The sequence below is a fragment of the Chenopodium quinoa genome, unplaced genomic scaffold (genome assembly GCF_001683475.1).
Source record: "Chenopodium quinoa cultivar QQ74 unplaced genomic scaffold, ASM168347v1, whole genome shotgun sequence".
NCBI lineage: Eukaryota > Viridiplantae > Streptophyta > Magnoliopsida > Caryophyllales > Amaranthaceae > Chenopodium > Chenopodium quinoa.
The window spans coordinates 443669-466014 of NW_018743669.1; the positions used below are offsets into that span (position 1 = coordinate 443669).

General features: G+C 38.5%; 2 protein-coding genes and 1 pseudogene across 2 annotated transcripts; 2 read left to right on the top strand and 1 right to left on the bottom strand.

The window, feature by feature from the left end:
- Positions 1–3000: 3000 nt before the first annotated feature.
- On the top strand, positions 3001–8502 carry LOC110683305 (annotated as a pseudogene).
- On the bottom strand, positions 8462–14149 carry LOC110683387 (eukaryotic translation initiation factor 3 subunit B-like). The gene is made up of 10 exons (XM_021859743.1): positions 13409–14149; positions 12221–12336; positions 11830–11958; positions 11682–11753; positions 11473–11579; positions 11235–11397; positions 10630–11129; positions 10405–10513; positions 10130–10312; positions 8462–8999 (listed from the first exon to the last, which is right to left on the bottom strand). Exons 2-9 carry the CDS (start codon positions 12320–12322, stop codon positions 10157–10159), a joined length of 1338 nt encoding a protein of 445 aa, XP_021715435.1. The 5' UTR covers positions 12323–12336; positions 13409–14149; the 3' UTR covers positions 8462–8999; positions 10130–10156.
- An 866-nt stretch (positions 14150–15015) lies between these two features.
- On the top strand, positions 15016–15690 carry LOC110683306 (protein ecdysoneless homolog). Its single transcript, XM_021859653.1, has one exon. The coding sequence runs from the start codon at positions 15016–15018 to the stop codon at positions 15688–15690; it is 675 nt and encodes a 224-aa protein (XP_021715345.1).
- Positions 15691–22346: the final 6656 nt, after the last annotated feature.

A 22346-nucleotide genomic window follows, 5' to 3' on the forward strand; every position in this document is an offset into this window, starting at 1 on the left:
AGTCCAATTGGGTGGATGGAACCATCCAATTTGCCTTTAGACGACCAATTTACCGGTTTACAACTTGCAGCGATTTATTAACTCAACCCTACCACGAACATTTATGACACCATTTAATTATTACATATGATTTCAAACGGTATTATCACTAGTTGAATAAACTTGATGGGCAGCCACAAATGGCAAGCGGTTATTGAATTCCGCTTGCCAAAATGTAAATGGCAAGCGGTTTTGGATGAACCGCTTGTCAAAATGCCAATGGCAAGCGGTTTTGGATGAATCACTTACCAAAATGTAAATGGCAAGCGGTTTGAGCATTGAACCGCTTGCCATTTGGTCAAAAAAATCCTAGAAAATTAAAACCCACTAGCTCACGGCCTCATCTTCTCTCTCCTCCGTCCCCTTTCCCCTCATTTTCACGCTTTCTCTCCTCTGATCTATCCCCTCATTTTTTCTCTCTCCTCTCATTTTCACGCTCTCTCTCCTCTATCTCCCCTCCATCCTCCATCTTCTTCTCTTTCTTCTCTTATCTCCTTTCTCAGCCTCCCTTCTTTCCTTTCTCACGCCTCACCACAACGAAGAACGACGAACACATATCTCACACCTCACCACAACGAAGAACGACGAACGACCCAGTACCCAACGACGAGAATGAAGAAAACGTTTGGGTTCAGTTTTCCGGCTCGGCGTTAGGGTTCAGATCGCTGCTTCTCAAGTCATATCTCACTTGCTTGATTTTCCGGTATTTCATTAAATTTTTAGCTAATTTTCGAGTTTTTGCATATTTATGTTTGTGTATAATTTAAGATCTGAACCCGGTATGTTTGCGTATAATTTTGAGTTTTTAGCTTTAAAATTTTGTTGTTTATAATTTAAGATCTGAACCCCGTATGTTTGTGTATAATTTTCGAGTTTTTAGCTTTAAAATTTTGTTGTTTATAATTTAAGATCTGATTTTTTTTTTTTTTACACAAAAGATCTGAAATTAAGTTAATAATTATTGTTGTTTATTTTTTCAATTTATTGTTTGGCAGATACGGTGAATCGGGATAGGGTGGTGGTGGTAATACGGGTTAAGGTGGTTGGTGGTGGCGGCTGGTGGTGCGCGCGACTGGTGGTGTGCACGGCTGGTGAACAAGAGCAACATCAGTTTTAATATGCTTGTTTTTTTTTATATGAAAATGTAATATTACAACAATTAATTAATAAAAATATTAATGTTTTTGCATATATTATGTTTGTGTTTCAATTTAATTGAAAAAACTAAAAAATAATTTTTTTATTATTTTTTATACCCATAATGGGCAGCGGTTTGGCGCCAAAACCGCTGCCCTTTCACTACAAATGGCAAGCGGTTCTGAACCGCTTGCCATTTATAAGGCTAATGGCAAGCCCCCCAATGGCATGCGGTTCAAAACCGCTTCCCATTAGGGGGTTTGAACCGCTTTCCATTACGTTTATTCTACTAGTGTATATAACCCTAAGATAAATCTCTTAAATTTTCAAGGCTTTTCGACACCAGGCCTCGAAATTTCCAAAATTTCTCAAAAAGCTTGGATCTTAGCCTTCAATTTCGGAATATTTTGACTATTTTTTTTGCTCGGTAATAAAAATTGCTGAAATGTTTACCATGGTCCCTAATATCCTCTGGGAGTCCAATTGACTGGGTGGAACCGTCCAATTGTCCTTTAAACGGCCCATTTACCGGTTTACAACTTGCACCGATTTCATTAAATCAAGCCTACACAAACATTTATGACAACATATAATGATCATATACGGATCTAAACGTCATTATACAACCCCGAGATGTATCCCCTAAAATTTCAAGGCTTTTCAACACCTCCAAAATTTCTGAAAAAGCGTGGATCTTAGCTTTCAAATTTGGAATTTTATGACTTTTTTTCGTCCGGAAATAAAAATTGTCAAATTTTTTACCATGATCCTTAATACCCTCTCCCAGTCCAATTGGGTGGGTGTATCCATCCAATTTGCCTTTAAACGACCAATTTACCTGTTTACAACTTGCACCGATTTCATTAAATCAAGCCTATCACAAACATTTATGACAACATATAATGATCATAAATGGTTCCAAACGGCATTATATAACCCTGAGGTGTATCCCCTAAAATTTTAAGGCTTTTCGACACCGGACCTTGAAACCTCCAAAATTTCTCAAAAAGCGTGGATTTTAGCCTTTACTTTTGGAATATTTTACTTTTTATCGTTCGAAAATAAAAAATTACTGAAACGTTAACCATGTTCCCAAATACCCTTCAGGAGTCCAAATGGGGAACCATCTAATTTTCCTTTAAACGACCAATTTACCGGTTTACAACTTGCACTGATTTCATTAACTGAAGCCTACAACGAACATCTATGACAACATATAATGATCATATATGGTTCCAAACGGCATTGTATGACCCCTAAATGTTCCCTCAAGACTTTGCGACTCCGAGCCTCGAAACCTCCAAAATTTCTCAAAAAGCGTGGACATTAGCTTTCAATTTTGGAAATTTTTGACTTTTTTTCGCCCGAAAAATTGTCGAAATGTTTATCATGGTCCCTAATATCCTTCGAGCTCCGGGAGTCCGATGGGTGGGTGGAACCATCCCATTTGCCTTTAAACGACCAATTTACCAGTTTACAACTTGCATCGATTTACCGGTTTACTACGGCCAATTTAATTATCTTGCACCGAACCTGACTTGAACCGAAATTGACCAAAACCCGCTTTAACCCGTCAAAACCTGAATTTAATCCGACTTGTTATTAACCTGTCCTGAATTCAACCCTTACGGATCTAATAATTATAAAGCCCATAGTATGATGATGGGTTGTATAACACAAAGCCCACTCTTAAGTACAAAAAAACAACACATCTGATCTTACATTCTTAGTTTTTAACTTCTTACTACTATTGATCGATTAACAGAAGTATAAATCAAAGTAGTGTGATTAGTATTCTCCCTAAACCCTAATACCAATACTACGATGATGGGTTGTCGCAAGAAATCGTACAAAAATATGACAAAATTTGATGAAGCACGCTCTAAAAGAACGTCCAATTCTATGGAGAATAAAAGACTTCTTCGACAGCAAAGATTTATGGGTAAGCGCTTAAAGTCTTTCGATGGAGACATTACTTCTCAACTTACGCAGGACAAACAGGTAAAAACGACATACCAAGTTCTAGTCATAGCAAAAATTTCATCTTTTTCTTAAATAAGCTTTATTTGAGCATGCTTTAATTTCATGTTGTTGATCTAAGTTGTTTATTATTCGATTCTTGATTTTGTTAAATTATGTAGTACGTCACTTTTTTTTTTTATGTTGATTCGTGTTTGGATGAATTGTTTGATCAACCGATACATTGAGGCAAATTCAATAAAATTCGACATGATATATTAGTGTGTGCACAATTGTGGCGTACATAGGTTAATATAGTTAATGTGGAATAGACCTACACAGGTAAGTAGTATTCGAGCAAATTAATAATTTAGGGTCGAAGTAGTGTCGAACTAAAAAGAATTGAAATAGGTACAAATGTACAATGTCTATTTCTTTATGAAAATGAGCCTTATTTGCAGATCGAGCTAGCTTTATTTGAAAATAAGGTTAATTTCATAGTATTAATTCTTTTTATTCTGTTTTTCAAGATGATTAATGTTCAATCAGGAACAAATAATGACATGGGTTTCCTATTATTGAAGGATCAAACAATTGGTCATATACTGTGTTGCAAATGTGGTACTTCAACTCCTCCAAATAACGCAAACATGTGTGTGAATTGTCTGTCATTGGAGACTCGAATAACAGATAGTCTACCAAGCCGTGTTAGTATTGTACATTGCCCGAATTGTAAGAGTTACTTGCAGCCTCCAACAACTTGGTTAAAAGCTGAATTAGAGTCCAAGGAGTTGCTATTAATTTGTCTCAGAAGACTGAGGAAATTGATTGATTATCGACTTATTGATGCAAAATTTGTGTACTCGGAACCTCATTCTAAAAGGATTAAGTTGAGGCTTAGAGTTCAAAGACCGGTTCTTAATCAAGTATATGTTGAGAAGTTACATGACATCGAGTATGTTATTGTGGATCAAAGGTGTCAATCTTGTATGCCTTTAAACCCCGATTATTGCGAAGCTGTTGTGCAAACAAGGCAATATGTCCCTCACATGCGCACATTCTTGTACTTGGAGAGCCTTATTGTCAAGCATCAAGTAGCCATTTCAGCAGTGAAAATCAAGCGAGTAGAGCATGGTCTTGATTTCTTCTTTGCTAAGAATCGCGATGCTGTGAAGTTCCTTGACTTCTTGTGTAGTGTTGTCTCTATTGAACCGCAAAATAAGTCTCACAAGCAGATATTGTCCCAAGACACAAAAAGCAATATCTCTCGATATAGATTTAACATTGCTGCTGTTATAAGCCCAATTTGCCGTGATGATCTTGTTTATCTCTCGCCTAAACTTTCTTCCAGACTCGGACAGATTGGCCCCCTTGTGGTTTGTATGAAAGTGAGGAGGACTATCACTTTGTTGAATCCATTCACATTGAAGTATTGTTTAATCGATAGTGATCAATATTGGAGAGAACCTTTCGAACCTTTACTAACTAGCGATCAGCTAGTAGAGTATATTGTGTTGGACGTTGTGATTGCTTCAGCTCAAGTTGATAATAACAGATGCCTGAAATGTACACTAGCTGATGTAGAAATTGCTAGGGTGTCGGATTTTGGAAAGAATGACAGAATCATTTCTGTAAGAACACATCTTGGACATCTTTTGAAACCCGGAGATTGTGCTCTTGGCTATGACCTTTTTGGATCGAACTTCAACAATAGTGAGGCGGAGGAAAGGAAAGAGCTGTTGCCAGACGCGATTTTAATAAAGAAAAGGTGCACAGAAAAACAGAAGAGAAAGACTTCAAAAGGTTGTTCAAGTGAAGAGGGGACTAAGACTAATGGTGATTCAGAGTACCATCAGTTTCTGAGAGATTTGGAGACTGATCCAGAGAAAAGATTTAGAATATCCTTGCATAATAGTAGTGCAAATGAAGATTGTTCACATGATATGGAGTCTACTGCAGCTGCTGGGGATTTCGTGTCGTCCAACCAATTGGAAAATGTATTTGCTGATCTAGTGTTGAGTGATACTGATGATGATGATGCTTGTATTACTTATACAAAAAACAGGTTTGATTCATAATCCCCAGGTTCATCCTCGCATCCTTTGCCAAAAGGTCAGCTACTGAGTTTGCTTCACGTCCTTCAAAGTGCAATTCCAGAGGGTGGAGCTCCCTTACTAGGGCCCTGCAATTTGTAATCAAAACAGGTGAGTTTGCAAGAGTTTGGTTACAATTTATCTCTTCAACTGCTCTTTTGGAATCCGACCAAATGCTCACTCTCTCCCAGCCTCTATCTTTAGCCCAAAGCAAGCTTTGGTATATGGCATTTAATTCAGCATCATAGCTGTTGGGACAGTAACTTTTCCATGTAATCCCTTCAATCCATTCACCCAAATGGTTTCTGCAGATTGCACCAATACCTGCCAGCTTAGATGATTCGACGAAGGAGGCATCACAATTAATCTTTAGAGAGGGAAAAAGGGGGGGAGATCAGGCAAGGGGGTAGGGCTTAAGACTTTCTGACTGTGCTTTTGAGAAATAGCATTCAGAAGCAGCCCATATGTACTGGTGGACTATTTGTGTGATTGTTGAGTTCTTTTTGTTAAATACCCAAGCATTTCTTCTGAGCCAAATATGCCATAGGATGAAGGGAAAGAGGGAATTCCAAGGGATTCCATTGTGTGAAGGGGAGGAGATGTTGATGTTTTGCTTTAGCCAATCTTGCCATTGGGTTGCAGCTTGGCAATCTTGCCATCAGCCAATTTTGCTTTAGCCAAACTCACATCTCTTTTTTCATTGTACCCGAGCTAAAGAAATCTGGGATATGATCCCCTTCCCCCGAATTTGAGCCTACTTGCTGTACAACTAATAATAAATTGATCTAAAAAAGATGCTTATATGCTTCTTATCTAAGCTCGTGTCTTGTTTATTTCATCACATAATTACTAGTCTAAGTGGAAACTTGTTATGGTTTCAAAAAAAAAAAAAGTGGAAACTTGTTATACTTCTTGGTGACATTAAACTAATTTCTAAGACGACCACCACACATTAGGGTCGAAACTTTTGGAGAACTCATTGAGTATGTTGAACAAGAGAGGCATTGTGTATTTGTGTACGATATATGCAAGGTTCCATGGCCCTCTCCATGCTTTTCTATGTTGATATATATATATAGAACTTTAATAGATAAGTTTTAACAATTTCTATTCTATCCTAAATGCATGACTATAACAACTTTAACAAGGAAAAATGGTACAATGTTAATGACATTTTGAAGCATAAAGGTGTTCAGTACTTTCGTATCATGGAGTAAAATATGCCCCCTTTTTTTTGGTAGGTTGAAGTTAAATTTGCATACTGGTTGTTTAATACTTGGTTGAAAGGTATAAATGAGATAGAAACGTTATGGCCTCTACAACCAAAGATAGTGTGGAGAAACTCAAATGAACAAATATAAGAAAATGAAGCGTATATTTAGAAATGAAAGGAGTAAAAAGTCGTTTAAGATCCATATTAATTTCTACTATGGAGTATAACGTGACAACTGACATTATTATTTCAAAATGGATAAAGTGTATGCTCTTATTAAATTTTGATGTGACTTATTGTGCACTCTGTACAATTTTGCAACGATAAAAGAAAAATAAAATAGAATGATAGGCACACCAAGAGTAGAGGTGTCAAAATTGAACCGGCCTGAAGAAAAATCCATTTGTTTTGAACTGTAATCGATCCGATTAAATTCGAGAAACTTGATACCCAAACTCAATATGTAACCGACCTCGCTGAACTCATCAACCCAAATCTGAATTTGACCCGTTCTAAACTTAATCCGACATCAATTTAACCCGACTTGAACTCAAACTAAACCGGTTTGATCTGACCTGAACTCAATCTGAACCAAAGTTGACCCGACAAATACTAGATTTAATTCGATTTGTTTTCATCTGGCCTGTTCACATTTACTTAATTTCAGTTCAGTTCAATTCAGTTCAGCTCCAATCAATTCAGTTCAGTTCAGTTTAGCTCCAATCAATTTAGTTTTTCCCTCTCTCATAAAATATTCAGTCCAGTTCAGCTCCAATCAGTTCAATTCACTGAATTCAGTTATTCAGTTTAGCTCCAATCAGTTCAGCTCAGTTCAGTAAATGTGAACATGCCCTTAATTCGAGCTGTTTTGATCCAAACTAATATTAACCCTTATCAATTTTTACTTGACATGATTTCAAATTAAACCAACCATAATTTCAAACCAATCATAATTTTAAACTCAATCTACTATTAACCGTTTTTTTAACTTAAACATATGTTTATGAAACGATATGAATATGACACATGAATGACTAGAAATGACATATGTCATCAACTTTTTAAAAAATTTTGCAACAATTTTTTTGTTCTTTTGTTTTGTCAAAGCTTCTCATGCAATAATATTTCCCTTGTTACGTTATTGGGTAATTATATTCCATTCATACACATTCAACAAAATATACTCTAGTCGTAGAGTCACGATTGGTTAGGGTTTAGGGTTGCCGGCGGTGGGGACACAACCACCGGTGGTTGGGTTAGGGTATAGTGGTTTTTTCTTTTTTAATTATTTTTTATTTATCTTTTTTTAAAAACCAATGTCTTATTGACACATATTTATCATGGGTCTAATTATTGGATTTCATCCAAAAATCCGTTAAATAGTGATGAAATCCTTTCTTTTTTTTTGGTGTTATAATAATAGTTTGAAATTTTATGGTGTTATAATCCATTTTTGAGAAATTTAAGGTGTTATTTTTAAAATTTAATTTTTTATATACAAAATATTACAAATCTACATCTATATATTCTGGAGTACAATCTTTAAGAGTGAGAAGTTTGGGGAAATTGAACAGTATGACAGTGTGCGGCCCTCGGGTTGGGTGCTATTTGCGGTCATGCCACTGACTGCTGACTTCACTTCCTACTATTGTCCTCTCATTTTCCCTCTGTTGCTCTCATTCTTTCATTGAAGGTCGCGTCGATTGAAGAAGTGGATGTGATGGAGTGTTGATTGGTGAGGTTTTTGAAGAAGTTGAACAGCATGTTAAAGATATTTGGGATCTGTCGAGACGACGGTGCGATTGGATCCATCTTTCAGACACACACCCATGCAATTTTGTTGGCAATAATCTAGAGATTGAGACTCACTTGTTACAGCATGAGCCCCCGCTTGGAAATAATTACAACACATTGAGAATTCAGCGAAATGGTGAGGACATCAACTCGGATTGCACTGATGATAATATGCAAGGTGTAAATGATGATGATGAAGAAGAAGAGGTTGCAGGGCCACATATTCACTTGGCAACTGATGATGAACGATCTGATGATGAATTTTGAGAATCAACAATTTGATCATTAGTACTCCAGTTTTTATCTATGCGTTTTGATCGTTGGATTCAGGTTTCTTTTTAACAACTTTTTTCTTTACCGTAATATTTTTAATTAGACTCTCTTTATTTGTTTATGTTTACAGTATTATATATTACTAGTACCACTTTACCAGTATTATGTATTAACACAACAGTACTAAGAATATATGTTAAAATTAAAGAATGAGATACAAGCATACAACAATCTTTACTTAGAGTAATCACATAATTGAAATAGTAATTCCATTTTTGCAGTCCCTTCAATCAAAATATCATTATGCTAACAATTTGCCAAATAACAACATTGAGTCCACCAATCAATCCTTTCTTCAAGCCTTAAGCCTACACGGCTACAGTGTACACAAATTACTAATGCACCTCAGCTGCTTTAGCATCTTATCATCGAGACTTGGCCTTGCGCTTGCTGTCGTTCTGAAGCTAGCTTGTCCTGCTTGATAACTTTACCTGAAGGAAATGTGAATTAGACAAATGATAGATGTATCATGTATGTGGTGTTAAGACATGTAAATGAGGATATAGACCGAATCAGATTATGAAAAGGAGGAAAATATTAGGGTACACAACAATCAAACTATCATAGCATTCATACAAGAGACGTAAGCTAAATATGACTTGATTACAGACTTACAGCTCACTGGTCTTTTCATAATATACTTCATGTACAAGGAAAAAAAAGAGTGATAGTTGTTTTCCATAATCTAAGGCATTTAGCCCTTTGCCAGTATGCTAAAGCCTAGACAAGAGCATTAAAATCACTAAGACATACTTACATGCATCCTTTATGTTTGAACGACATGGTCCATCTCCAAACAAACAATACAAAAGAATTAAGATACACTGCTATGAAGGAGTTCATTCAATAGGTATATGTGGTATAGGGTAGAGATGGTCTAGGCATGGTGGCAATGGATAGCATTGGGGACGGCAAATTGGCGATGACAAGGGGAAGATATTCTGAGCGAAAACTCAACGTTATAGATCACATTTGGAACAACATGGTGGGAAAACAACTCAAGTGTTCCCGCACAATCTCAAGATTGGGGTTTCATGTAGTAGATCAAGCATCGCATGCAAGGGCTAAACACAGAGGCACACAGCTGTATTCTGTTTTTGTAAGACAGCACAATCTTCCAGTAAGCCCAACAATGGGAATGTAGATATTTACACTGCTAACAAAAAAATTCATGGATAGGATCAAGTGATCAAAAATCAATTTTTTTGCATATACCTTAGAGGCCACAAATTTTCATAATAGATCGTTTATTTTTGTTCCAGCTTCACGTACATACCTTAGAGGCCACAATTTTTCCTACAACTACATTGTAATGTTTATAAACATTCAAATCTCTCTTTCATTTTTTTCATGTCCAAGCAATTCCAACAAAGGTTTTGACCACTCAAAACTCTTATCAACCAAATACTCTTGTCAACCAAACACCCCAAAAAATTTCATTGAAGCACTCCATATAAAGTTCTACATCTTCATAAAGGATTTAAAAAGTATAAATGCTTCCATATAATGCTAAAAGTTTATAATAAACATGTTAATGACAACATAATTTAATGTTACTAACCAAATGTATATAGTTGTCAGATCACGATCAAAGCTTCCTTAGTTTATCCAGAAGAGCTAAAGTGGAATCATCTATCGGTCTCTTCTCGACAAAATGTTCACCATCTCTTGTATAAGACGATGATTCCTTTGTTAGATCAATCTCCGAGTTCCCAGCATCACATGACACCTTAGTGCTCCAAAACTACAATAAAACCAATATAATCATACTCTAAGAAAGCATATGGTTTAAAATAACTATAAAATCTAAGACCAACATGATAACAATTCAATTACCATAGGTAAATAAAGTGATCCAACATCAATAAGTTTCTCCCCATGTGAAGACCAGATCCGAACAACACTCTCGAAAATATTTTTAGGACTAGCCCGAGTTAAGAAAAACCTACAAGAGGAAAAAAAAATAAAACACACACAAGGAAGATAAATGAATCCATCCTCATTTGAAAATGCACCTACTAATTAATTTGTCAAATTTTAATTAAAAAAAATACTACATACCTGCCACTACCATCCCATCTAAGATCCATGGCTATGAAGTATACAAGGGCCAACAGTTGATGATTTTTAATATCATAAAAGTATAATTCTCTGGAACCATTTAACGGTCCTTGCATCACCATATAGTGACCATTTGGAGACCAATGAAGAAAATGAGCAATCATACCCTTTAGTGTTTTAATCCTGTGCCTCAAATATTTTCCATCTTCTTGTATTGTGTAAAAGTTTGTTGTGGTTTGCCCCACCTCATTAGCTCCACGAGTAACTGCAAATTGCTTCCCGTTTCCTTCCCAAGCAAAATCAATATAATCAAGACGAGGACTAATGAACTCGGCCTTTCCAGATTTCAAGCTAATAAGAAAAATCTTTTTGTAATTAGTCCCACTACATATACAAGCAAGATATTCCCCAGCACTTTGCCACAAAAGCTTGTAACCTTCAACCCTCTCCCAAGAATAACCATACAATTTCTTACCACTGCATATATCAACAATTTTCATCTGCAAAATTAAATAATTGTTTATAAGCATATTATGAACAAGGAATAACATATTCAATATAAGCAGACAATACATATGAAATTCTATAACTTCTTTTCCACTTACATATGAATTGCCAAAAACTGCTAGTATTGATGCAGAAGGTGACCAATCAAACTCCTGTACTTGCTTAAACATCAGATGTTTAAGATGAGAAAATGTTTTGGTTTCATAGATAATCACAGAGCTGGATACTCGGACAGCAAAGTAGTTATCATTGTAATCCCATCTGTAGAAGCATTAGGAATATTCATTATATATAAATAAACAACCAACTCAATGGAAATAAAATAAATGGACTCACTTAAGGTAATCTTTAACTGAAGCAAAATACGTTTCTGGAGAGCTGCTTCCACAAAAACTTATTCTGATGTTTCCAGTCTTTGCCTCCCAAACTTCTAGCTTCACATCCTAAGAAGTCATTCCAAGACCACACAATCAATGTCCGGTCATCATTCTTATGGAAAAAGGAAATAAATGCTGCAACATAATATTGGAAACTAGATTACTCACCGGTTGGTTTTCCGACACCCAGTACAAGAGAGATATATAATTTTCCTTTGGAGAAAACTCAGCAGCACCAACCTACAAAATTAGTCAAATTGTCAATGCTGCCAAATTTTTTTAAAAAAAATTACTAGCAGTAATGAAAAAGGAATACCAGTCCACCCGCAGGAAACACAATTTCCTGAAAAGGAGGTTCAGTATGCAAGACACACAATTCTTTTTCTCCAAGACACAACAAATAAGACCCAAGAGGAGACCAACCTATAGCCTTCAAATTCTTCAACTGCAAAGAATTAAAGTTCATTAATTGCAAGATAAATACATTTAATGTAAAGAGTATACAAAACAAGATAGTTCATTCATAGCTTCCATAAAAAATCACATCAAGTACATCTTGGTTAATAGAATACAATGAAGCAAGTCAACAAAGCATATTAAAACGATAATACACATTCAAGGAGCTTGATAAGGGAGATAGTGATACACAGAGATATTCATGATATGATACATGGGGAAAAAAAAAAAAGCTACACATAGAAACTTACATTGAAAGAGTGATAAAGCAAGGGCTGAAATGCATCAGAATCATCATCATAAGTATAGATTCTGACAGCACCTTCATCCAGAATTGAATAGTATCGCTTCATGCTCTTACTTGACCCTGGGAAAAAATTTCATTCAACAACTACAAAGCCTGAGTCCTAAATTAGAAATATTTGCACAGTTAAACATATTGCATCACGAAATTTTGAAACAATCTATTGGAATTTCCCTAATCTATTCCACATTCACTACCATGGTAATGGAATCCCATCCCATACATGTGAATTTCTTCATGATTTTCCTTTATAAGGGTATAGAGAATTAGAGATAACCTTACAAATTTACACATTGTTTCATTACCATTATCGCGATTGTTTCATTACAAATTTACACATTGTTTCATTAGTAGTGACATAAACTATCTTTCACAAATTTACACATTGTGTCATTACCATTATCGCGATTGTTTCATTACAAATTTACACATTGTTTCATTAGTAGTGACATAAACTATCTTTCACAAATTTACACATTGTGTCATTACCATTATCGCGATTGTTTCATTACAAATTTACACATTGTTTCATTAGTAGTGACATAAACTATCTTTCACAAATTTACACATTGTTTCATTACCATTATCGCGATTTATAACAGTCCACCAAACGTGTCGTTTATGATTATGCAAACATATAATCATATATACAGTCTCATTCAAAAATGATAACTTTTATTAATTCGAGTGCAAACCCCCATTAAAGGAAAGTTCTTTAGCCATTCTCCCTCTATTTCTTCAATGACTGTATTCGATAAAGAAAAATCAACAAAAACTCCCTCTATCCCAAATTCAAGTGCAACATTCAATTTTTTTTTATTAATTTAATAAACTGATCATCAAATAAAATACAGTACATAATTTAATAAGTTGAGCATCATCAAATTAGAAACTATATAAAACGAAATATTTCACTCGATATCAGGCCCATTGACGTCAATTTTCATGATTTCGAATAATTAGCACATAAGTTGACTCGATTATCAAAGTAGGCTCGAATAAATTCTTCGAGTATTTAAAACCAATAGTTCAATAATCTAACCTAGAAGAACCCTAAATTGAGGAAATTTAAATCAACGATTGTGAAATTTATGTTGGATGTTTTTTTTTTTTTTAATTTAGAAAAACATCTTACCTCAACAGCAGCTTCAATGGGGAATTCAGACTGCGCTGCGATGGAGGAGAGAGAGGGTTGAGCGCAACTGTGAAATACGAGTAGATACAAATGGGAAAAAGAAAAGAGAAAATATTTTTTTTTTTATTTCAGAAAAGAGAAAATATTGTCAAAAGTTGACGTGATTCGGAAATTTTATTGTATTCGTACTAGGATGCCATATGTATCCGTGATTCCGTGCCAAAGCTAAACTGCTACTCTATAAGTAAATACTACCTGTTGTGTAACGGAGATAGTAATAAATTATGTTTGGTTCGGAAAATGGAAACAGAGTAAAAAGGAAACAAATAAGAGGGGTAATCATTTAACTATTACTCCGTACCTTTTCATTTGTTTGGTCTAATCACGAAAATGGGTTTTTTTTTTTTTTTTTAGGGAATGAAAAGGGTATTTGTTAAGAGAAGGTTAAGGGTATTGTTACCCTAACGGGGCGTTTGGCAACAGGGATAGGGATAATGAAGATAAGAAGGTAGGATAAGGGATTAATAGGTGGGATATGGATTAAAATTATGTTATCCATTGTTTGGTAAGATTTGGGAATTAAATTGGTAAAGTAGTAAAATTACATAACTATCTTTAATAACATTATTTCTCCTCTCCCCTCTTCTTGACCTTTCATTAAGGGTAAAACTGTCTTTTATATTTTAAAATTAATCCCTACACCTTATACCTACCCTCGTTACAATTCATATGGGATAGAACAATTCCCATTAAATAAACAAGGGATTATAGGATAGAAGACATTATAATTAATCCCTATCCCACCTACAATCCCTACAAACAAACATGCACCCTCTAAATTTTTGAAAGGTAACAAATGAGGGGTAACTATTACCCTTAGGTAATGGTAACTGCTCTAATGCCTTCAAACCAAACACACATTAACAATATCGATTTAATGGAATCCGTTTCAAATTCAAAAAAAATACACTAACCAAACACCCCCTTAAAATTTAGCTGAAATCGGTTAGATAAATCTACAAGACTACAACCCAACTCGACCTAAAAGGTTAGAAATGACTCATATGTTTGTAGAGACTATGAGTCTTGTACGTTAGAAATGACTCATATGAATACAAACAATTCTCTACTTGTCCTCTATGTCACAAAAATAGAGGGATAAAAGTAGAGAATTGTTTGTATTCATATGTTTAGTATGAATTGTAAATATGAATATTTAATACTATATCGAAGTATATAATAAGTGGCAAAATTGTTAAAATTAATACCCATATGTACCAACTTTGTCACTCCCTCAGTCTCCACAAATTAGTTGTGAAATCAAGTAAATGTCAATATTATGTGCTTAATCATACAAGATGTGTTGCAAACTATAAAAATGAAGACCACATGAATTGTTATTCATACAAGAGATGTGCTTAATCAATATTCTCATTTCCATGATGTTGTTATTCATACAAGAGATGTGCTTAATCAATATTCTCATTTCCATGATGTATAAATAAAACTTGTAACTTTGAAATTTATAATATCCCAATACAAACAATAATATATCAACTCCGATTAGCTAGACAACCAATAATTTATCAACTTGAATTAAGTTGATCATGAACAACATAGTTTTAGTTAATGATCCAAACTCAGATTTTTTTTACACTTGTGTGATTTGTAATGAAATAGCTCATAACCCGAAAGTAGTTGTTTGCACATCGGATCCCGATTGTCCCGGAGTGTATGTATGTGGAACAATTCCACCCCGTATTCATTGTATCCAAAAGTTTGTACAACTTTGGAAACCACAGTGGAGTACGGAGCATAGAAAACTAATTTTAACAGGATGTTGTCGAGAAGATTGTCAAGGCCTTTTAACAACTACCATTAGGACTCCACCTCAGGCTACTATAGCAAGGGTAAATGATATTCCACGACTCTGTGGATATCCTGGTTGTGAGTACCGTGCGGCATACAATGCGCTACAAAATCATGCCCAAAATCACCATGCAGATGATGAGGACCTTGATGAGTCTGATGTCGTCGAGGAACATGGACAAGGTAATGTCGATGAGGACGACGATAATGATAATGACAATCAAGGAGAAGAGCAAGGTGATAGTGAGAATGATGAAGGGAGTGATGATGGTGAGAATGAAGAGAACGATAACGAAGATAGTGATGGTGATGATGAAGAAGACGAGCAACAAGGATATGATGAAGGACAAAGTGATGGTGATGGTGTGGAAGCTATGATTCGTTCATTCCATCAACAGTATTTCGTTTTTTGACCGATCTTTGGAGCTTTCTTGACATTTCTTCTTTCAATGTTTTAGCTAAAGTTTTAATTTGCTTAACGGTTTTGTTATCGTACTTAGAGTAGATTTTAAGTGTTTAAAGCAAGTACCATTTGATATCACTAATTTTTAAGGTTTAACTTTTTTTTTTACTTTTCAAATTTGTTTTAAGATGCATGAAGTTTTACTTAATGCAAACATTATCTTGTTAGGATTGTAATGTTTAAAGGCTATAAGTGCTTAACAAATATCATTGAAAAATTAGCTTGGAGTTCTATTATATTGATGAAGAAACACTCAAAATTGCTTCCTTTTGGTTTATTAAACCTTTAATTTTCCTTTTGCTATTTAATTAATTATGTTACTTATAATCACAAAATGATTCATACACTTTGATTCTCAAACTTCAAGCAAAGTAATGTATGGTTGGTGCACCCGGGTGCACCATGCGCATAGTGCACCCGGAAAGAACATTAGGTATATTTAAAAGAACATGGGCGAAAAAAAAACATTATAGATATTTATAAAGAACGTGAGCATAATATGTTCTTTAAATTTGATTAATATGTTCTTTGAGTTTGAACTATATGTTCTTTACATTATACAATATGTTCTTTAATGTATGTATATTAAAAAAAAAAAAAAAAAAAAAAAACAATCACCCGAGTAACTAGAAAAAAGAACATGTTCTTTATTGTATTATCATGTTCTTTTTGTAAAGACTTTATGTTATTTGGTTAGAGGTGATCAAAGTTAGACCGACCCGACTTGATTTTGGACGGGTTTTGGGCAAAAAAAATTCACCCCCTAATTCGGTCGGATCCGGCCCGTAAATTTAAATTTTCGGGCGGGTTTGGGATTGCGTTATTATGCATTTTAGTTGATTTTTTATATTCAACACGAAAAGCCCGCACGGCTGGACCATTTTGGGCATGTTTGGGCACAAAAACTTCAGCCCAAAACTTGGCCCGACTCGAGAAGTGAGCTGATTTTTTAACCTTGGCACGTTTTAGGGGGTGCAAAGTAATTGTTTTCCACATGTTCTTTAAAATATGTCTAATGTTCTTTCCGGGTGCATGGTGCACCCGAGTGCACTATACTATTTTCAAAAGAAACAGAGGGAGTATATAAATCCCAATAAAAAGATCACAACTTCTCTCCTAAAACAAGCACTGTCAAAACGGTTTGACAGTTCGATTTCGGTTCGGTTTGAAATCGGTTCGGTATTTAATCAGGTCGGTTCGGAATCGGTTTAATTGTCTCACGGGTCGGTTTTGGTTCAGTTTAAATAGTTATCGATTCGATTCGGTTTCGGTTTATTCTTAAGCGGTTTTAATTCGGTTCGGGTTGTAAACAGTCCGGGTAGTAAACGGTTCGGTGCAGACGGGTTGCTGTTTGTTAACGGTGCGTTGTAAACGGTTTTTATCCCGGTTCAAACAATTTCGGGTTAGAAACAGTTCGGTTTTTTTTTGGTTCATTTTATAACTGGTTCGGTTCTTTTTCGGTTCAGTTTTTAACTGGTTCGGTTCTTTTTCGTTTCAGTTTATAACTAGTTCGGTTCTTCGATTGTTTAACCACTTTAACGATATTCATATCGGTTCCATTTCAAGTTTACTAAATTATAGTTGAATCTGAATTAAAACATAGCCTAATAGTATATTCATGTCACTAGCACACTCCCATCTTTATTTCATTATTACTCACAGAATCTGTTTAGGGTAATTTTACCCTGCCACGTGGCCCAATCAGAAGGTGACACGTGTCATCCCCAGATTGGTCTAAAATGGACCAATCCCTGCTCGACACGTGTCATTCTCGAAATCAAGGGAAAAGGCGGCCTTCAGGCCCAAATCCCGAGAATGCCGCCAAACGGCGCAGCCCACCAATGATTAGGGTTCAGTAACCTAATCAGGGGCACAATTCCCAAAGACCCTATAAATAGGGAGATGTCCCTCATTTTGAGGGCACGTTTTGATCATTTATTACACATTTACTCTTTGAGAGAGACATCCTAAGCTTGGAATCCGAGCAGATCCCTACCTAAATTTCCGCACCTTTTTTCTCCCTTCAAGTATCTAACTTGTGCGTCGGAGGCGGAGCACCACCCAACTGGTGTCTCCGTTTGTTTTGCAGGTACAACTCACCCCGGATCAGTCTTCGTGTTGTAACTCTCCCGAGGGACAAAAACACCCAAACCATTTGGTGCCGTCTGTGGGGAGAGTACCTCGAAAATGGTTCAAGAGTTTGTACCCCCTAACCGTCTGGGCGAAGACCCAGAAGTCTTTACAGACCATGAGGAGGATGAGGATCCTCAGGTCGAAACCTATATAGCCGAAGACGGCTCTCTCAGAGTCAAGCACATCCGGTCCAGGGAAACTCTGGAGCGGGGTGCCTCCCAGGCGGGTCCGAGCAGGCCCACTGGACAGCCGGATGAGGCAACCCAAACGGCATCAGGATCAGCCCCTGTCACCCGAGACGAACTCATGAGGTTCATGACGAGTTTCAAGGGTGAAATCACAGAGCTGATCACCAAGATCCGGGTTGGTCCAAGTAAAGGCCAGTCGGCGAAGAAGACTCCTCCAGGGAAGGGGAAGTCAGTCAGAAACCGGCAGCCCACTCCCCATCCAAAGGAGAAGGCAGCCAGGACCATTGATTGGTCAAAGATTCTCCTTCCTGGGAACAATACCAACAACACTCGCCGGCCTCAGCAGCTGGTGAGAAGTAAAAAATCAACTATTGATGCCCGGGAGATCATCAACCGGAAGAGAAATCAATCGCTATCTGAGTCAGCTTCAACGTCGAATTTCCCAGACAGTTTCAACAACATTTCTGCAGGAAGTGCACCTTCCTTGCATGAGAGTCAGACGGGCGATAATACCGTCCATACCGGCCCTCATATGATCGGAGCTGTCCCGTATGTTCCTACTCAGGCCTACGGGCAGTATCCTCCTCACTTCATGCAGCCGGCCTTCTTTGGGGGTCAGGCGGCATACCATTGGACTGGCAGCTTCGCCTGCTGCGCCTGGGTGAACAACCTTTAGCGTTCACTCGGGAGATAACCGAGGCGGCTCAGCCAGCCAAGGTTAAGAATGTGTTGGTTGGTACCTATGACGGTACCTCCAACCCGGAAGACCACCTCATGGCGTACACCAACCTCATGTATCTGCAGGGGTTGGATGATGCCACGTGGTGTCAGTGTTTCCCGGCTACATTGAAGGGCATTGCCCAACAATGGTTTGGCAATCTGCCAGCTGGGTCCATCGATAGCTTCAGGAAGCTCGCCTTCCTGTTTGCTTCCAACTTCTCAATGAACATCCCTGCTAAGAAAACAAGCCTTGATTTGAGCACTGTTAAGCAGGGAGAGAGAGAAGGGATGCGCTCATATGTCAGGCGGTTCAATCTGATAAGAATTCAGATTCAAGGACTGTCTGACGAGGTAGCTTTTACAGACTTTTTTAAGGGTCTGAGAGACGGGTCGACCTTTAAGTTCGACCTTGTCAGAAAAGGGGCTTTCACCTTACAGGCGGCCCTGAGGGAGGCGGAGAGCTACATCCAAGCTACCGACCTCTGCTCGCCTGGTAGCCAGTCGGACTCCAAGAAGTCTGACAAACAGAAAGAGAGCCGGTCATCTCAGCAGGCTAAAAACAAAGAAGAGAGCAAGAAAAGAAAAGAAGTCTGGGCGGTTACTGATTCTGACCAGCCGTCCCAGAAGAAAAAGAAAGAGTTTAAACCGTACGTCCCCAAGTACGAGTTTAACAAAGATTGCAATTCCATCCTCATAGAGGTAAAGGACCGGCTGTCCATTGAGAAGCCGAATCCTATGAAGAGTTATGTCCAGTCACGGAACAAAAATAAATTTTGTCAGTTCCATGAGGAGGTCGACCATGACACCAACGACTGCTTCAGTCTTCAGCGTGCGTTGGACCGTCTGGCTGACAAAGGGCTGTTGAAGTCCTACATTTCTAAGTCCCCAGCCGGGGCAAAAAAGAAAAACAAGGGTCAGTCCTCCAAGACTACCCCCCAGCCTGCTAGTAGCTCGGATACCGATAAGGAGCCGGTCTACACTATAGCAGGCGGGTTCTCATGTGGTGGCCCTACCATCCGGGGCACCAAAGCCATCTTCGAAAGATGGACAAAGATGATGATGAGCAGGCGTCTGCCAGCTCTTCCTTCCCCGATGTCTTGATCACTGAGAAGGATAGGGGCAGCGTCCGCCGTCCTCATGATGACCCGGTGGTCATTGAATGTAAGGTTGCCAACCAGTTAGTTGGACGGATCCTTATAGACACCGGCAGCTCATCAGACATCATCAGCCTCCGGTGCCTGCAAAAGCTGAAATACAATGTCAGCATCATGCATCTGGTCACCCACCCCTTGGTTGGTTTTGGGGGTAGGATGGTCTACCCAGCCGGAAGGATTGACTTACCCATCCGGCTGGGAGAGAAGGGTCAGGGATGACATATTGTCGTCAGATTCTTGGTCGTTGAGGAGTTGACCGCCTACAATATCATTCTTGGCAGGCCAACCCTCAACGTAGCCAAGGCAGTAATCATCCCGTCCCTCATGCTCATCAAGTATGAGAAGGATGACGGCTCTGTTGGTTCCTTGAATGGGGATCAGAAGACGGCTCGAGAGTGCTATCTCTCAGCCGTCCGAGATACTGTGGCCCAAGGCGGTCAGGAATCAATAGACCTTGACAACGTCAAGGATGCCGACCCAGCTCCTGCCCCATCCGCAGCCGGAAAGAAAAGAAAGGCTCCTCTGCTGGTGGAGGTGAAAAAAGAGAAAAAATAGCAATCACTGACCGGTGAACGGTCAGATGAGCTCCGTCCCCAACCGGCTGGCGAAAGCATTGATCTCGTTCTGGACGACAGCCGTCTAGAACGCACTGTTCAGGTTGGGACGATTGCTCATGCTACCTTGGGTGCAAGCTTGCACCTTCTGCTGAAAGAATTCAAAGACATTTTTTCCTTTGAAGTGGAAGAGATGCCAGGCTTCAGCCCGAATCTTGCTGTCCACAAACTCGCCGTGGACCCCAAAAAGAAGCCCATCCGGCAAAAGAAAAGAAACCACGGCGAGGAAAGAAGTCAGGCGGCAGCTGCCGAAGTCAAAAATATGCTAGACGCCAGGTTCATTCGGCCTTGTAATTTCCCCGACTGGATGGCCAATGTGGTCCTTGTGAAGAAACCGAATGGGACCTGGCGCATGTGTGTTGATTACACAAACCTCAACAAGGCGTGTCCAAAGGACAGTTATCCGCTTCCAAAGATCGAAAGTCTGGTCGATTCTACAGCCGGTCACGCCTTGATGAGCTTTATGGATGCCTACTCCGGCTTCCATCAGATACCCCTGTGGAAGAAAGATCAAGAGAAGACGGCCTTCGTCATTGATCAGGGGCTCTTCTGTTATACTGTGATGTCGTTTGGCTTGAAAAATGCGCCTGCCACTTTCCAATGGATGATTAATACGGTCTTCGTTAATCAGATTGGGAGGAATGTGGAGGCGTACATTGATGACATGATAGTCAAATCCAAGCTACAGACGGATCACCTTGCTGATCTCCGAGAAACATTCACCACCCTCAGGCGGCATAAGGTTATGTTAAATCCTAAGAAATGCGTCTTCGGTGTTGAGTCTGGGAAGTTTCTCGGATTCCTGATTGATCAAAGGGGGATAGAGGCTAACCCCGAAAAGATACAGGCGGTGATTGACATGAAGTCACCCCGCTCTGTTAAGGAAGTTCATAGACTGGCCGGTTGTCTGGCCGCCCTAGGGAGGTTCCTCAGCCGGTCAGGTGACAAATGCCTCTACTTCTTCCAAGCAATCAGGAAGAAGACCAGATTTGAGTGGGGGGATGATGCTGAGGCGGCGTTCCAGAGGTTGAAAGAGCATTTACATTCTCTACCTAGGTTGGTCAGTCCTTTGCCTAGGGAGACGTTGTACATGTATTTAGCCGTCTCAGACCATGCCCTCAGTGCCGTTCTCCTTGCTGAGCGAGACGACGTGCAACTCCCGGTTTACTTCATTAGCCATGTTCTTAAAAATGCTGAACTCCGGTACCCCATGGTTGAGAAATTTGGCCTTGCTTTGTATATGTCATTCAAAAAATTGAAGCCTTACTTTTTGGCACATCCGGTGGTGACTTACACGGACCAGCCACTCAAGCGGCCAATGTCTACCTTGGACTCATCCGGGAGAATGTTGAAATGGGCTATTGAAATGCAGAGCCTTGAAATCACTTACGAACCAAGAAAGGCAGTAAAAGGTCAGGCATTTGCCAACTTCATTGTGGAAATGACTCGTCCGGTGGCTCCGGATAATCTTGATCAGGTTTGGAAAGTGTACGTAGACGGGAGCTCTACAAAGAACGGCTGTGGTACAGGCATAATTTATGAGTCTCCTGAAGGAGTCAGATTTGAATATGCACTACGCTTCAAGTTTCAGGCCTCTAACAATGAGGCGGAATATGAAGCCCTGCTAGCCGGCATACGCATGTGTAAGGCGGTAGGGGCCATGAAAATTGACGCCTACTCTGATTCTCAATTGGTTGTTAGCCAGTATGAGGGAAGTTATGAGGCTACCCATCCAGCTATGATTAAATATCTTCAGGCAGTCAAAGAAGAGACCAAGGCACTTGAGGAATTCTGGCT